The sequence below is a fragment of the Diadema setosum genome, chromosome 14, assembly GCF_964275005.1.
Source record: "Diadema setosum chromosome 14, eeDiaSeto1, whole genome shotgun sequence".
Taxonomy (NCBI): Eukaryota; Metazoa; Echinodermata; class Echinoidea; order Diadematoida; family Diadematidae; genus Diadema; species Diadema setosum.
The window spans coordinates 673,770-692,365 of record NC_092698.1 but is presented as its reverse complement, the minus strand read 5'-3'; the positions used below and the strand labels follow the sequence as shown (position 1 = coordinate 692,365).

General features: G+C 37.3%; 1 protein-coding gene across 1 annotated transcript in view; it reads left to right on the top strand.

Moving 5' to 3' along the window:
- The window catches only part of LOC140237813 (extended synaptotagmin-2-like), a 103,043-nt gene that overhangs the window by 58,097 nt on the left and 26,350 nt on the right, over positions 1-18,596 (top strand). Inside the window, exons 11-15 of the mRNA XM_072317743.1 lie at positions 8,872-8,942; positions 10,415-10,500; positions 11,848-11,896; positions 13,121-13,210; positions 16,316-16,414. Of these exons, the coding sequence (XP_072173844.1) occupies positions 8,872-8,942; positions 10,415-10,500; positions 11,848-11,896; positions 13,121-13,210; positions 16,316-16,414 (395 nt within the window). The remainder of the gene's footprint in view (positions 1-8,871; positions 8,943-10,414; positions 10,501-11,847; positions 11,897-13,120; positions 13,211-16,315; positions 16,415-18,596) is intronic.

Here is an 18,596-nt window from a genome sequence, read left to right as displayed (position 1 = left end):
GAATCAATCTTCATTCACTGCACACCGGGGTACACTTTGGACATGAAAAATAAAATCATGACTAGGGCAATCCTGCTAGTGAATATGTGCACCGAAGCTTGCACTCATTGATAATGTTTGAGTCCAGTCACAATTCTTCAGCTGCATGTGTGCTGGGTATAAAGCTGGACTAGATTTGTTACAAAGATTTCAAATTTATCTGAGTCAGACCAGCCTTCCCACTGCATGGTCTCCCCCATGTTACCAAGTCTGTAACACTGAGTCACAACACTGATGCAGAGAGGATGTATGATCATTTCATCATGGTACAGTAAATGGTCCAAGAGTTGGAAATGAGAAATACAGATACTGATCATCTAGAATAAAGAGACAAAATAGGACAAAAGCACTGTTCACATTCGAAACATCGGTATCGTAATATTTTCATTAAGTAAATGATACAACTTATACATATTGTCAGAAAACCTGGCTTTGGTTGCCATGATACTTGGTTTAAAGCACAGTTCATAGGACAGGAAATGGCATCATGTGAATTACTTGAGTGTGCAATGGTGCAGTGTGATTCTATTGTGTTTAGAACATCACTCTCTAGAAAGTAAAACATGTTTGGAAGCAGCCAGAGGCTCACTGATATCCCCTCCCCCCTCCCCCTCCCCCCTCCAACCCCCCAGAAATTAGCCACCCTCTTTTGCCAAGATTATTCCCAGTTGAAAAGATATTTAACATAGTATATCATGTTTACTTCACTGTCAGAACATTGTTACATAAAATGTATATCAGACTCCCACAGGATATCTACCATCAAAGTCACATGCACACACACGCACACACACAAAGAAATACAAAGAAAAAGAAAAGTGTGAAAGTGATCTTTTCCCATCTTTTTCAAACTTTCATCCCCTGAAGGTATCATCAACCTGATTTTTAATTTGAATGGCACAAGTGCAGAGTTGTAGTATGTGCATTGGTAGCAGCTAAGGGACTTATTGATAATCTTATTTAACCCGTTTAGGACGGTTTGCTTTGGCGAGCGAACACCCCCACAGACGGACAGGTTTTCCAAACTCAAGCCCGAACCGAGGGTTACTAAGGGGGTGTGACTTACGGTCCCGCTTTACCCAATCATCAAATTGCCGTGTATGCGGTGTAGGAATCCGCTTTCTGATTGGATGAATAACGACCGCTCATGAATAATAATGTCGCTTCCCTTCGCTATCTGGGTTCGCGCGCGCGGTTTGAACTTCATGTACTGTACGATCGTCAATTTACGTTCCCTCGTCAACTCAAATGAATAGCGTCTTTTATTATTGGGCACCAGGCTATGTCGAGGGTGTCGCAAATTTCTACTACATAATTGTCTTGAATTTACTGATTCATGGAGGCAATCTTTTATGGAAACTGTAATCCGTTGATCACAAGCCTTCAAAGTCTTTCAATGAAAAGCGATCGATCGGAGGATTGTGTACAGGCTTGCATTTTCCATTTACACGACTGTAAGACACGCCAAGTAAATCTCGTATTGTGGCGATATCAAAGGCACACGAACCCACTCTTGACTTCCTGTTGTTCACAAAATTCCTTACCATAACTAAATTCCTTACCATAACTAGTCAATGAATTTTGGAAACAGAAGGAAGTTTATTCATTGTATACAACATTTGAAAATCTGTTACACCTTGTTTGTCCCCGCTACTTGTATCCAAATACAAAGCTCGCGTGTCTGTAACAGAAGCACGTGGCTTTATTTCAACACTAGGCAAACCATCAACGATGTAATATCACAAGTAAAATTGGTGATACTGATTTATCAAAGTCGAATTTCGTAATAGAATAATGTCCACTTGAGTTTATTTCTTGGTTCTGTTTCAGTAATTCCCATAAAATTGACAAGAGCCTGGAATATGTTCAATATTCAAACAAATCTTTGCATCTTTCTAACTTTCTTTGAGACGAATAAAAATGCATAATCCACGCTTGAGCGATACCTGCCATCCCCTGAAGAAGTCTGTATAAAGAAGTTTGCTTCCTGAAATCATCAATCGTGACTACCTACAAATTTCGATCATGCGACTTATAATAGGTTTTCATTGGATGCATACAAGATATCACCGAGTGGATTTGTGAGTTTATTATCGGGATTTCATGCTGCTATTTTTCTGTGCGATCTTACAATTCCTTTACAACTTCGACGTAATGTCGGGAAGATAATGATTATTCACTATGTATCAAGTGAAATGAGATTTCACACAGTGATACAAGACATATATTTAATTATCATAAAAAAGTAATCACCAACCTAAATGAGTATCGTTATTTCTTACATAGAAAAAAAAACAAAAACTAAGAATAAAACACCGGTCCTGTTTAAGCCAGTTGACAGAACATGTATGAGCTCTTCAGATGAAACAGGGGAGTCTATACGATGAGAAGAGAAAAGGAGAGAAAAATAGGCTGGTCATCTAAATTTTGTTTGATTGACGGTAGATAATCTGAAAAGATTTTTCAAACGTAATGTAAAATTATACAAGATGAGGTTTGCCTACAACCTGTGTTTTGGTAATATCTTTCTACGTTTTATATAATACATATGTAATGTATTTATATATATATGAAGAGTTTGTTTGCAAAAACCGATAAGTCCATTTTTGAAGATTTTGAAGTAGAGCTCTGTCATAAAGTACAAAATAATACCTTTTAAATGATACATTGGTCACTACTTATAAAGGTACATTTTTGAAGTTATGGTCAAAAGAAGCAAAGATTTTCTTATCATTCTCTTTATTTTTCTTGACCTTTAATCGCAAATATCTCCGTTTGGCAAATATGGACTTATCGGTTTTTGCAAACAAACTCTTCATATATATATATATATATATATATATATATATATATATATATATATAGAGAGAGAGAGAGAGAGAGAGAGAGAGAGAGAGATTTTATGGGCAGAGTATCTTGGAGAAGCGATCATCGCCATCAATGATAATAATATTCAATCTACACGTTTGTATATATGGGAATGAAGAAGGGGATAGCTGGAAAGGAAAGTGATGAGATGTAATGAGATAAAATGAAGGAACACTTATTGAGACAAATGTATTACAAAGGAAGAGCAAAACGGCAAAAAAGGGCAAAAGGGTACAACATTATGCAAAGATTTTGCAGTCATTTTTTTGTGTACGTTTGCCTTCCAATTTCGTAGTTACGTAATTCAAAATAGCCAACAGAAAAAAGCAAAAAAGATAGCGCCATGAAGATGTTCATTCAACCTCGTTTGCCTTTCACTATGTCCTATCACTTCAAAAAATGTAGCATTAGCACAATTCAAATTAGAATTCCCATCGAGAATTCAGATTCGCATCAATGTGAGAGAGTATCTTTTCAGACAGGGTCGCAGGTGAGCATTTCCGAGTTCGTCGGAGAAGTTCATTCATATTAGAAACAAAAAGGTTGACCACCCGGCAGCTGATAGAAGAAGACGACATGACCATGGGAGAACGGCGAGCACATGTCACACAAGCTTGAAGGTCTAAAATCATTACATCACTTCAGAAAATAACGAAAAGATGAAATGTTTGTTGAAATAAACGACATTTCTCCCGACATTCTTCGATCTCTCATAACAGACGGTTAATTTTGCTGAAATGATCTTCTCTTATTATGTCATGAGTGTAAATCAATATTATTTTGTTTTATTGTGTATCCCAGTCATCGCCCGGTAAAAGACAGAAAATGAAGTACTATTCTCATTCAATAAGCATAATGTATAAAGGAAACGAGCATTTGCTGCAATCGCTTATGAATATGAAAATGCTTCAATGCGATTTCACGAAGTCTAAAGGAATGAATGCAAGTAGGTCTACGTAAATACAGAGATGTATAATGCAATTATTATAAAAAATACGCAGCCACGATAAGTGCATAAACCACTTCAATAGCAGCATGAAAACATTTGATCACATCAAAATATGAGATGGACAAGAACATTTCATGCTTTTATTGCTCAAAATTCCTTGCTCCTAAACAAAGTAGAGTGTTCAATTGAAGCGACGGGTTATCACATCTCCGTCTCTCGCAAAACTGAATGATCACTTCGCAAATTTGGAGTGCTTTCTACAAATTTACATTAACAAGTTTATTTTTTTTTTTTTAGGCATGAGTTACCATATTCTACTGATTATAAATCGATTGAGCTACAAAACGGTAGTGTGTTGCTAAAACCATTATAACTCAATGATCGCGAAATCATTTGACTTGTGAACTTCCGAAAGAGATGGACTGAAAAACCCAGACTTCTAAACGTATAAATAATTGACAGAGCGACTATAGCCGAAAATTAGCATATTATGAAGAATTCATACAAAACTAGAACCAAAAAAGACTAAACAGTCAGCATCACCATTGTCGGTATCGTCGTAATATGGGATGTAATTTTATTTTGACTGCCTCTTTGAAATGCTGCAAACATATTGATACTGGACATCATAGTTTTTATTTGTGAATTCTAAGCGTATGAGAGAGAGAGAGAGAAAAAAAGAGAACTTCTGCCGTATGTCTTGTTTCTCGCTTTATTGCAGCGTATGTCATTGTCGAAGTTTAAATTCTGTAATACATGTTCGTATCAAGTACATGAGAACTTGCACATTGGATTTTCAACAACCATAAAATCATTGGGGTCCGTAAAAGCGGTTACGTAATACATACGAAGCACATCACTATAATGCATTCTATGGACCGGTGCAGAATAAAGAGACTGTCTGTAATCGGCCTTTGAACTTCTCTATTATGCTCATAATCCCCGACTTTTCGGATGGCGTCTACGAGTGCGTCTTAGGAATGTTTTTGTATCAACATCCTGTCTATTCAAGGAGGTACAATGTAACCTGATACTCTGGCCACCTGGTCTATTCAAAGTGTTCTTGCCTATACCACGCGCACATGTTACGCTGCGTTTCACCATGATGAATATATTGTAAGACCCCATAGTGGCAATATCGGCTCTTGCATTGTATGAAAATGATGACTATTATACAGTATATCCTCTATTTGGTTCGTTGGCCGAGTAGATTTTTTGAACGATCTTATAACATAATCACGCTGTCATTCATAAGTATGAGAGAGAGAGAAAAAAAAAACTTCAAGCAACATCGAAGTTGAGTTTTTCAAACCAATCTTCATTTCAGTTTGTTTCTTGGTTTTGTTTCAACAATTTTCATAATGTTGACAAGAGCCTGATGGGATGTTCAATATTCAGATAAATCGTTGCATCTTTCTTGCAATCTTTGACAGCTAATGGTGACTAAACCTGCGAACTCCATGCATTTTTGTATAAAGACGTTTGCTTTGTGAAATTATCCATCATGACTGCCTCCAGATTTCGACCATAATTATATGACTTAGGTTTCCATGAGATGAATAAAGGAGATCAACGAGCGCATTTGTAAGCTTACTGTCGGGTTGTATGTTGCAAATTTTATGTGCAATCATGATTCCCTTACAACTCTACCGTAATGGCGGAAAGGTATTGTTCACTGCACATCACTTGAAATTAAATGTCACACAGTGATATGATAATCATCAGCAAATGGGATAGATTATTGTATATATATATATATTTTTTTTTTTATCTCTTTATCTCTCAATCTTTCTTCTTATCGCATAGACTCCGATATATATATATATATATATATATATAACACCTATTCAAGTCAGTTGATGGAGCATTTATGAGCTCTTCCGGTCTGCAAACGAAACATCGGAGTCTATGCGATAAGAAGAAAGATTGAGAGATAAAGAGATAAAAATATAGGCTGGTCTTCTAAATTTAGTTCCATGGACGGTAATCTGAACACACTTTTGCAAACGAAATGAAATATTACACACGGCTAGGTTTGCCTATAATCTGTGTTATGGTGATATCTTATGAGATTATATATAATAATACGGGCAAAGTATCTAAGTATCTTGGAAAGGTGATCGCCACCATCAATGGGGATATTCAATCTAAACGATTAATTGTAGATGATGGGAATGAAGAAGTGGAGAGCTGGAAAGGAAAGTAATGAGATGCAATGAGATAAATCGAAGCAGCACTAATCGAGGCAAATGTATTACAAAGGAAGAGCAAAACGGCATATTCGAGTGTTCAAAACGGTTCAACATTATGCAAAGATTTTGCAGTCATTTGTGTGTGTGTGTGTGTGTGTGTGTGTGTGTGTGTGTGTACGTTTGTCTTCTAATTTCACAGTTAGGTAATTCAAAATCGCCTAAAAAAAAAAAAAAAAAGGTCGCGCAATGAAGATGTTCATTCAATCTCAGTTTCCTTTCACTATATCCTATCACTTCAAATTACGTATTATAGCCTAAACACAATTTAAATTAGAATGTCCATTGAGAATTCAAATTCGTCTCAATATGAGAGAGCGTCTTTTCAAACAGGGTCGCAGGTGAGCATTCCCGAGTTCGACGGAGAAATTCATTCAATTTAGCAACAAAAAAGGTTGGTCATCCGGCAGCTGTAACATAGAAGCCGACATGATCATGGAAGTATGGCAAGTACAAGCCACACAGGCTTGAAGACCTACAATTATTACATCACTTCAGAAAATAAGGAAAAGACGATATTTTTGTTGAAATAAACGACATTTCTCCCGGCATTCTTTGATATCTCATAACAGACGGCTGATTTTGCTGAAATGATCTTCTCTTATGTCATGAGTGTAAATCAATATTTTTTTCATTGTGTATACCAGTCATCCCCCGATAAAAGACAAAAACAAAAATGAAGTACTAACAATCTCATTCAATAAGCATAATGTATAAAGGAAACGAGCATTTGCTGCAATCGTTTATGAATATGAAAATGCTTCAATGCGATTTCACGAAGTCTAATGGAATGAATGAATGTAGGCATACCTAAATGCAGAGATATACGTAGACATAAAAAAATACACAGGCACGATAAGTGCATAAATTACTTCAATAGCAACATGAAAAAAATTTGATTACATCGATAAACATGAGATAAGACAAGAACATTAATTTCATGTTTTTATTGCCCGAAATACCTTGCTCCTAAACAAAGTGTTCAATTGAAGCGATGTGGTTATCACATCTCCGTCTCTCGCAAAATTGAATCACCACTTCGCAAATTTGGAGCGCTTTCTACAAAGAAAAAAAAAAGAAAAATCTTTTTTTTCGGTATAAGTTGTCATATTTGACTGATTATAAATGGATTGAACTCAATGATCGAAAAAAAAAAATTGACTCGTGAACTTACAAAAGAAGTGGACTGAAAACACCTCAGACTTCTAAATGTATAAGTAATTGACAGAGCGACTATAGCCGAATATTAGCATATTATGAGGAATTCATACAGAACTAGAACAAAAAAGACTAAACAGTCGACATCACCATCGTCGGTATCATCGAAATATGGGATATTATTTTATTTTGACTACTTCTTTGAAATGCTGTAAAACATCAAATACCGAACATCATAATTATATCTACAATTTTTTGGCGAATGCTAAGCGTATGAGAGAGAAAAAAATGCCATATGTCTTGTTTACTCGCTTTATTGCAGCGTAATTCGTTGTCGAAGTTGAAATTCTATACATATATGTTGGTTACAACCACATGAGAACTTGCACATTCACTTCCCAACAACCATAAAACCATTGGGGTCCGTAAAAGTGGTTACGTAATACATACGAAGCACATCACTATAATGCATTCTATGGACCGGTGCAGAAAAAAGATACTGTCTGTAATCGGCCTTTGAACTTCTCTATTATGCTCATAATCCCCGACTTTTCAGATGGCGTCTACGAGTGCGTCTTAGGAATGTTTTTGTATCAACATCCTGTCTATTCAAGGAGGTACAATGTAACCTGATACTCTGGCCACCTGGTCTATTCAATTTATATGAATTTACGACTTCGATGAAGTAGCACAATCGACTGCGTTGTTTGTATGCAGTACATCCCCTACTCGGTTTGTTCTTGGCCAAGTGGTTTCTTTTTTTTAAACGATTTTATAACATAATCAGAATATTGGTAAAACTCTTCAAACAACTACAAGTAACATCGCTGTCATGATAACAAACAGACACAAAAACATTCACACACATCACATGCATGCAGGGACACGCAAAAGATTTACTTTTGAATTTATTCAATTCGCCGAGTTTTGGCAAATCCCAGGACTCGGCAGCGGAAGAAGAAGGCCAACATTTCATGGCAATAATGGTAAGCGGGTTGTCATGCCGAGGTGGCTTTCATAGAGGATCCATAAGTACGACATTGCATTCCTGATATAACACGAAGTAGTATGCTACAATACTTTATCATGTAAATGTGTGCTAATAAGGTAGGTGCGTGCACGCAACGGTCTTGACCGCCGCACGCACGCTTTTCACTTGAGTGTGACAATTTGCATACCGATGCAAATGAGATCGCCAGAGCGTGCGGCTGGTCGCTCGTCATTGGTCAGTTTCCCGACCGTTGCGAAGGTCTGAATGTCGTGAAAATTGCGCTCATGTTTGTCAATATTTTGCTTGTTTATAGACATAAGATATGACCAATCATCACAAAATGTTCACAGATGGCAACTTTGATGTATGTAGTCCCACAAAATATAAATCATTTTCAACATAGGCATCGTATTGTTGGTGAAATTCTAAGTTTAAAAATGCGTGTTCATTTCACTCTCTCAGCCCGAGTATACTCGGGACCAGTCCACAGCCTGGAAAACGTCAGCCCGAGTATACTCGGGACACGTCCTAAACGGGTTAAAGTCAATCCACATATTGTATGTGGATTGAAAGTTGAATAAAAGTTAAATATCCATCCTTCATGTTGTTATTTCTAGTTGGTATGCAGAAATTCAAGACCAAAGTGATTAACAACAATCTCAACCCAGTGTGGAACCAGACATTTGAGGTATGTGTTTATCATTGCTTGAGTGTTTTACCAGCACATTAAGAGAGAGAAATAGTGTATTTTCCCTTACAAACACAGTGAACATAATGTCATTAAAGTGCCATGTACATGTACAGATAAGATGTGTAATGGTCACAGCCATACTGTAGCCCAGCCCAGGGAGTCTGTAGAATGTACCTGCCTATTTTGGCATCAGATGCTTCTGTGAGATTACTCCAAATGCACTGTACATAGTGCTTCCTGTTTACTGCAGGAATTTTAATACTTTAACAGATTATTGCCTCGTGATTGCTTTGAGTGTATTCCAGGTTTAGTCAGCATCTGACCAGGCAATAGCTGTGTAGTTTTTTCTAGAATATGTAGAGGGGGCTTACAGTCATTTTCTGGATGAGTTTTTTAATTCTTTTAATGTTTTTGTTGCCCTTTATATAGATTAAAATTATAACCTGGACATTTGGCAGATGTACAAGCCAACAGAAGAGATGCGTTGTGCTTATAGTGTATGTGACAGTGAGTCATGCTAATAGAAACTTGGAAGCTTGCCTTCATAATTGGGTTACCGTTTGAAAAAGATATGTGTAGCACACTGAAACAAGATGCTTGGTGTGGTTCCCCTCAAGCTAGAAAAGAAAAGATAGAAGCTTCACATATTTGACTGGTAGTCATTTGGAAAGAGGGCTTCTCACAAAATGTTATATTGTGAGTGTGATCAGCAGTGGGTGGGGGAGATAAATTGTTTTAGATATGAGACTGAATCTGTAAGTTATTGGTCATAGTCATGTACTTGTAATTCATGTGCTGGCAGTTACTTTAGTATTGCACGAAACACTCAGTCAAGTTTCCATTAGATCAGTAATGCATATAAAAACAAATCAATAAGTACAGTAGAAGTATGCATGTAAATATGAAGTGAAATCAATCATAATTTTCCTTCTGTCTTAGAAGTGATTTCATAGGCTTCTTGAGATAGGTTTTAGAATAAACATAACCAATGACAAAGTATTTTCATGAATAGCTTATTTTTGACAACCCTCAGTGTATTTCCAACATAAAATCCCTCATACTATGTTCTTGCAATTTCCCTCAGCTGTGCAAATTGTTCTGTTAAAGATTATTAAAGTGCACACTTAATGAGGAATGGTGATATTAAGACAATCCAAGTGTTTCGATGGTGATTTATATTACATTCTCATGATGTGTTTTTTTTTTTCACAGAATGTAAAGTAATAGCATAGATTATGAATGCTTGATAAATCTCAACTTCATGCCAATCATTTCCATCCAAATCTACCCAGGACAGTTCTCTTATGAGTCAATAGATCTGAGATATTACCTTATGTGCCATTTTAACCTCTTCTTCTTAATCGCTGTAATTTATTGAGAAGGAGAGAGGCTGGAAATTGTGTATTAGTGATGTGATTATAGGGCAGTACATGGCTGATTGTCCAGTCTGCTGATGTTTACCTTGGTAGGCCTTGGTGTTTGAGGAACATGGACAGACCCTGGATCTGGATTGTTGGGATGAGGATCCAGGCAGCAAGGATGACCCTCTTGGCAAGTAAGACACTCCCAGTCCACTTTCCCTTCCTCGCACACCCCAGACAAGTACCTGCAGTAGGCTTTCAATACATAATGAACATACTTTTTTTTTAATCAATAAATATTTACTACCTTACAATAACCATGTCAGCTGCACATCTAACATCAGACTGTGGTCAGCTAAACAGGTTTATCAGGTGCCAATATGCCAGGGCATTAAATGATGTACTGATATCCAAGTGCTCAGCACTTACATTCGTTTTCTTCTATTAGCAGTAGTGTTAATTATTGTCTTTGTTAAAAGTTTAATGATCCCCAAATGTTACAAAAAGCCAATAAAAAAAAGGAAAAAAAGTCATTGTTTTGTTTGTTTACCTTTCCTCTCTGCTCAAAATCAAGTTGAGAAATGTTTGACCCTGGACAGTTAATACAAAGTAAATGGAAGCTGTGAGTCCAGCAGGAAACCAAGAATGAGTCTGCACTGACACACTGATGAGTTGATCCCTGACACACTGACGAGTTGATCCCTGCCTGGTAGACTCTCTGTGTTGATCCCTGTCTGCTAGGCTGTAATGAAATGATGCCTTTTACCTGGACAAATAAAGTCAGTTGATACCTTCTATTAAACAGTGTTCAAAACTCGATGTGAACAATTGGACCTGTCACAGACTACAGGAAGAATCCCCCTTCACCTCAAGGAGAGGTGGCTGTAGAACTGATTTGCATAACCAGGGTTGCCAGCACATGCACGCCAATGCACGCACGCACACACACACACACACACACACACACACACACACACACACACGCACGCACACAAAAGAGCAGGAACTTGTATGATTATGTATAGTATAATCATTTTAATGCATCTATGGGGGAGTGTACCTCCTATTTATACTATAACTACACAAGCTCTTGAACAGTCTTCACATGATAAAAGCAAATTTCATTAGTTCACAATCCAAAATCTTTTACCTTGAGTGAGCTTTCGCCTACTGTTTTCTGCAGGCTTCTTCAGACTGGCGTTGACTTGCCGTAGATGGGGTATCGGCAGTCTTACAGTCCGAGAGAATGGGAATGTACGCTGAAGAGATTTACCAATCAGAGGAACCTCTTCAAAGTCTTCACATAGTTACACCAATTTTGTACAGTGGACTCCCATTATAACGAAGTCCTCGGGACCTGCGTTTTTTTTTTTCGTTATAAAAGAACAAATAAACAATCAAAATACATAGAGTTGATAATCTTGCGGCCTGAATTTTTACTTTGTTGATAACCGTGTTCATTATAATGGGAGTGCAATGTATCTCGTTTAACATTGTGAATTTGATGATTTTTAATAAATGCACTTGTTTCTCTTTTACAGCATCAGCATCGACATCCATTACATCTCCCGGATGGGAACTTTTGACTCAGTAAGCTGAAATCTTGACCTTTACAGCAGTTAATTTCTTTGCCTACATGTACTTCTATCCCTCTGATAGCACTTATCTAGATGTCAAGGAGTTTGTCTTGATAAGCGTAACTTGGACGTTATGCATATTGATGTCGTTTGGTCATTTAGTCAGCTCACTTTGCTTGCATACTTTTATCCATCTGTCATTTGATAGCATTTATGAGTTTGCCTTGAAAGCATTTAACTCCAACATTTGACTTTGCATCATTTCAATTACTCTAAATTGATCTGATGACCTTGATATAAGCATTAATATCCCTGTATTGATTAACAAAATTGATATGAAATTTTGTTCTTTCTTTGTTCAATTTTCTTGGAAATGGCTGAAAATCATTCATTTGTTTAAGAAGTAATATGTTTTTCATGTTGAGTAATGTGTATCAGCTAGTCACTAATAGTTGTAAAGAATAAATAAGAAAGCTATTAAAGCTTGTTTGCTAAGCATCTCTGGCATAAGGAATTATTCCTATTTTAGTTGAAGAAAATTGGTAAGGTAATGACAGTAGACTGAGAAAAGAACATGTCATCATAAGTTTTGTTCTGTAGGGCACATCTGCACACTCTGGAATTTTGAGCAAGAATTATCAGACCATATGTAAAGATTTTTTTCCCTTTTTTCAGTAAAGTTTTAGACTCACTGTAAAAGTGTGTACATGTTGGAATCACAATTGTAGCTCCAGGAAAATTGATTTGCTCTGAAACAGGACACCTACATGTATATGCCAAATGAGGCTGTTGGTTGCTCCCCATGCAGGGTGCTACATAACTTTACCACTTTACCACTTGCCCGGTTGGGCAAGCAGACTTTCAAATTTGCTGCAAAACACTTTGCCGAACACTGATTTTATTTGCCCAAAAAGAAACAGCCATTATCTTTTGGCTTCTGTATGGTTGACTTTGGGAGTTTGTTGTTTGGGGGGGGGGGGGGGGGGGACAAGGGAAAAAAGTTGCTTCAAAACTTTTTACTTGACCCATTCGGGCAAGCATTTGTTCTCAGTGTTCAAAAATGTTTGCTCGAATTTGATTTTCCCATGCCTTGGGAAATTGGGCAAGTGCTTATGTAGCATCCTGCCCCAATTTAACTCTGCCATTCCTAGCTGCCACCTGTTTGAATAGAATGTCAATAACACTTGTGAGTATAACCGTGAGAGAGTTAACCTGGGATTCTATCTCCATTCTTTAGTGGCTGCCTCTTGAAGACATCAAACATGGAGACCTCCATCTCAAACTGGAGTGGCTTGTCCCATCAGAGAACTATGATGTCATTTCTGAGGTAAGATGGCCTTCAACACCATTCATTCGTTATTGTTGTTGTTTTTTTTTTGTGTGTGTTAAAAATAATCTTTGTGGACATTTTGTGTGGACCATTATTTAATCAGCCACTTTAGTGATGTCAAGTTTATATAATGATACTATTTACATGGAGGAAGAGGAAGAAGAAGAAGAGAGAGAAGAAAAAGCATCCACTCTTATCTTAGATAAATAAAATGGTCAGATAGTATTAGCGAATTTGGCGAACTTTTTGTCTTGTGTGGATTAAAAAATTAGCTCAATTTATGTTTAAACCATCACACTATGAAACACTATAACCCACCACAGCTTGAAAACTGGCATTTTTTTTTTGCATATATTCCCTGCATAGATCCCAAAACAATTGCAAAGAAAATTATATTCGGAAACTTAAGTTTGTATCAATTGCTTACTTTGATCCAGCAAACATTCTGCCCAGAAAGACATACAACTTATTTTGATATATCTGCTTCACTCAGATTGTAATTACATTGTAATAAATCTATACAGTGTTCCTATGATATTATACATTTTTACCTTCATGCCTAAAGGTTTGATAGTTTCCTTGTATATATATACACAGTAAACCTCGCTTAAGTCGACATCGCATAAGTCGACAACTCGCTTAAGTCGACAAGATTTTTGCCTTTGTTATTCCTTGAAAATTTCATCGTCTTAGTCGACATTTATAAGTCGACAACTCGCGTAAGTCGACCTGATTTTTCATTGCCAACTGAGCTGAAATACGTGTTAATTCTCTCGTCTAAGTGGACATAATTTTTCGCTCAAAATCTTATTGCCATTCTATGAAAAAGAATTGTTTTCCCGCTCCGATTCACTACATTTCTACTCGGTAATTCACTAGTGTACGACGCGGTAGCGTTCGCGCCATGCGTCCATTGTCTTGTATGCCAGAATAGAAAGGGCATACACTCATTTACACTGGAGTATTACATGTAGTACCCAAGGCAGTTCACTTTACCCCTTTTCTCCCTCTCGTTATTCTCAAAACGCACAAATTTTATACACCTATATATCCCAGTAGATATTCATTACCTGAACATGAAATAGGTGTATTTGTTAATCTGAATATTCTAATGTTGATTAATCCGAAGCGGTATTAGAAACCTGGACCCATTCTAGAAAATTTATTAAAATGCAACTAATAATGTAACTCAAAAAATCAAATGCAGGTGTATCAAATCACACGCAACTTTTGCATTTAAACGCAAGTGCGTTGCTGAAAAGACTTGCGTTTGATAATCATATGAAACTAAATTGTACGAACCTGCAACTCAATTGCGTTTGAACGCAACTCTAAAAATCAAATGCAAGTCCATCAAATCACCCGCAATGATGTATTTAAACGCAAGAGCGTTGCAGAGAAGACTTGCGGTTTTCGTACGAAACTAGAAACTGCATTTAAAAGCATCTCTTTACATCTACGGAAGTGCATTATTGTTGAAAAGACCTACATTACTTTTTTTTATTTCGTAAACAAAATCAAAAATTGAAACGCAACTCTGAAAACCAAATGCAAGTCCATCAAATCACAAGGAACGTTGAAAAGACTTGCGTTTGATAATCATACGAAACTAGAAAGTTGTAGGAAACTTTTTGTTTAACTCGATTGCGTTTAAACGCAACTCTAAAAATCAAATGCAAGTCCATCAAATCACACATAACGCTGTATTTAAACGCAAAAGCGTTGCAGAGAAGACTTGGGGTTTTTGTACGAAACTATAAGAAACTGCGTTTAAACGCATCTCTGAACATCTACGGAAGTGTGTTATTGTTGAAAAGACTTGCATTATTTTTTATTTCGTAAGCAAAATTAAGAATTAAACGCAACTCTGAAAATCAAGTCCCTCAAATCATACGGAATGCTGAAATGACTTGCGTTTGATAATCATATGAAACTAGAAAATTGTAGGAAATTTAAACTCAATTGCATTTAAATGCAACTCTAAAAATCAAATGCAAATCCATCGAATCACAAGCAACGCTGTATTTAAACCGCAAGAGCGTTGCAGAAAAGACCTGCGGTTTTTGTCCGAAACTAGAAACTGCGTTTAAACGCATAAAAATTTACGAAAGTGCGTTATTGCTGAAAAGACTCGCATTATTTTTTATTTCGTAACGGAACTTTCGCCGTGACCGAACTTAGTCTGCAATTGCAGGGAAAGACATCGCAACATTTACACGTTTCTAACTACCGAAACGCATGCTGCTTCACGAAATGTCAATGAAAAAATGATAACAAATTATAGTTAAAGTTCGCTATGCCGAAGGTTTAAATCTCAGTCCAAAGTTGAATTAGTCCGACAATGGAAAGAGGTTTGGTTTTACGAAGGTTAGTAGTCCGAAAGATGTCGTTTTCGGATGAACAAACTTTTCTTCTTTTTATTTCAAACGGGCCCGCGCCGTACAGAGCGGCAATGTTGCGAATGGGAGCGCGAGAACAATTCATTTTCAGAGTATGGCAATAGATATTTAAGCAAAACAAATATGGCGACTTAGGGAAGGAAAATCACACATATTTCAACTCAGTCGGCACTGAAATATTATCTCGACAGAATCATACGAAATCACACGCATATCTTTGCAGCGACGCACTTGAATTTAAATCGCAAGTTTAATGCAATTTCGGGAATTTGCGTTTGATATTTCAAATCAAATTTAAAACGTAAAGTGTCTAGAGACGGGCCTAGGTTTCCGATCCGGCTCTCTCAAAATCTCTCTAGAGATCTAGAGATCTCTAGAGATCTTGTCATTACTAACCCGCGCGAGATTTATGCATAAACTAAAACATTATTGTTGCTGATGTCAGTTGGCATGTTTTGGCGGCGAAAGGAGTAAGATTTGGGGAGCGATCCACATCGTGATCCAAATCTTACTCTGTACAGGGGAAATTAGTTATCATTTATAAGTCGACAAAATGTCGACATACGCGTAAGTCGACATTCGCGTAAGTCAACGTGTTTTGCTCAGTCCCGATTATGTCGACTTACGCGAGGTTGACTGTATATATAAATTGTGTCTTAAACAGTTACGGAAAACACACAGTTTTTGTGTTCCTTCTTTACAGCAAGTTGCAGACTGTGCTAAAGTGTCTTCACCAACATCTACTGAACTCCTGTCGTGTGCTATTCTGGTGGTCAAACTGGACTCGGCCAAAGACTTACCAGTCAGTACACAACATCTACTCCGTCAATAATAATCATGTTATCACGTACCATGTAACTATTACATCTAAAATGAGTAATGTGCATCTCTAACTGTGTTATGTCAAAGCACATTGTGCAATTAACAAGAATATACATGTACATATCTGTTCAGCTGAATAGTAGAAGTTTTAGCTCAGATGTCTACTTTATATAATCATATTTTAACTGTGTACACAAACATGAATTGTGTGCTTAATACATGTACATCATAAGATCCTAAATGATTTGTTGATTTTATGTCTTCCAATAACATTATGAATATGTTATCAGTGCAATATCTGTCATAAGCAAAAAGATGTGTATGTGAACAAAGACAGTTGACATGGTGAACATACAATCAAGCAGACTTCACATAATCTTAGGCTCAGGTGAGCTATTGCAATCATTCACCATCCAGCATCCAACATGTGTAGCCTTCGTCCGTTGTCCTTAGCAGGGGTGGCGCAGCCGTTGGGGCCTTGGGGGCTCGGGCCCCCACACTTTTTGTGCACCATACAAAGGATTACATAAGGTGTCACCACTTTGGGCCCCCACACTTTTTTCAACCCGGAAGTACGTAAGAGGCACTACAATGGGAGGGGAGAGAATGAGCTGAGGACCCTTTTTTTTTTTTTGCTTGGCAGCTGAAGAAACCTGGAAGCGGACAGGGAGAGATGAGCTGAGGACCTTTTCTTTTCTTTTTTTTTTTTGCTTGTCAGCTGAAGAAACCCGGAAGTGGATGGGGACGGGGAGAGATGAGTTTTTTTTTTTTTTTTTGCTTGTTAGCTCATGAAACCCGGAAGTGGGCCCCACACTTTTGAAAACAGTGCGCCAGCCCTGCTTAATCTGTCATGTGTGAACTTTTCTCACACATTTTCATCTTTTTGAAAACAGGTGGCTGTGTATGACCAAACTTGCCAGGAATCATGGAGGGTTGGGAGGGGGGGGGGGGGGGTTGGGAGGGGGAGGGTATCACAGTTTGAACACATTTTATTCGGATGTTGCCTCCCAAATTGGCTGATTTTCATACTTTTGGACATTATCAGCTTCTTTTATTTGGGTCTTCATAGTTTCATGAAGTTATTTTGGGAGATCATGAAATGGCGACAGAATGAAAAATTGCCCTTCATGGACATAAATACATAACAATTACCATGATAAAAATCATGGGCATACATTCTTGTGTGGGATTTGAACCCATGATCTCCTGATTGCTAGACAGATGTCACCTCCTCTATACTAAAGTTCTGCCGGATAGCCAGTGATGATGCTGATCCCTTATGGCAGCTGTAGTGTTACTGCATATTTATTCACATTTAAGAAGGTTAGATTGATTAGTAAACCGACAGCCAAAGGTTGTATTTTGCCTCTCTTTGTTTGCTTTTTTTCTATATGGAAGTCATCATTCCTATCATTGTTTGTGGCAACATTGTTTTCAAGTACAATTGGGATGGGAGAATCATTTAGGAATGATACAAAAACAAACCTGACATCGATACACTTCTATCCGCTATTACAGCAAAATCCTTTAAGGGATCATATAGTTTTGGTTGAGACCTAATTTCAGGTTTCTAACATTTTTTGGTAAGGTAATGAGAAACCTCTTATGAAATGTGAAAGAGCATGTTATTCCATGAGGAATTCAATGTTTATTTGGTGAAAATTGATTTTGAAATGGCTGAGATATCCAAAATAGAGCGATTCTAATAAAGTGTGGAAACTACCTTTTATTACAATCACTTTGTTTTACTTTGTTTTTGTATGTTTCAGTCATTCCAAACTCAATTTTCATCAAATAAACTTTGAATTCCTCTTAACCCTAAAAGGGCCGGGGGGGGGGGGGGGGGGGGGGAATCCGCCCCCCCTCGACGTTTCGCGCTATAATTCTGTAACGCGAGAAGGCCTCGTCGCGAGGCTTCTTGACTTTCTTCGTTCAAGTCTCGCGCAACTTTCTCGCGCCCATTTTTGTAACGGAATGTCGCCCCAAAACGGGCAAAATTTTGTGATTTTGTGTACATTTCCTATGGAAAACAGTGCTCTGTCATGAAAGTCATAAAAACCTGATTGTTTTTACAATTAATCACTTTCATTGATTTATTTTGTGCTAATTATGGTAGAAAAGTGGTCAGTGACAATTTCCAATGAAAAAACAAAGAAAAAACA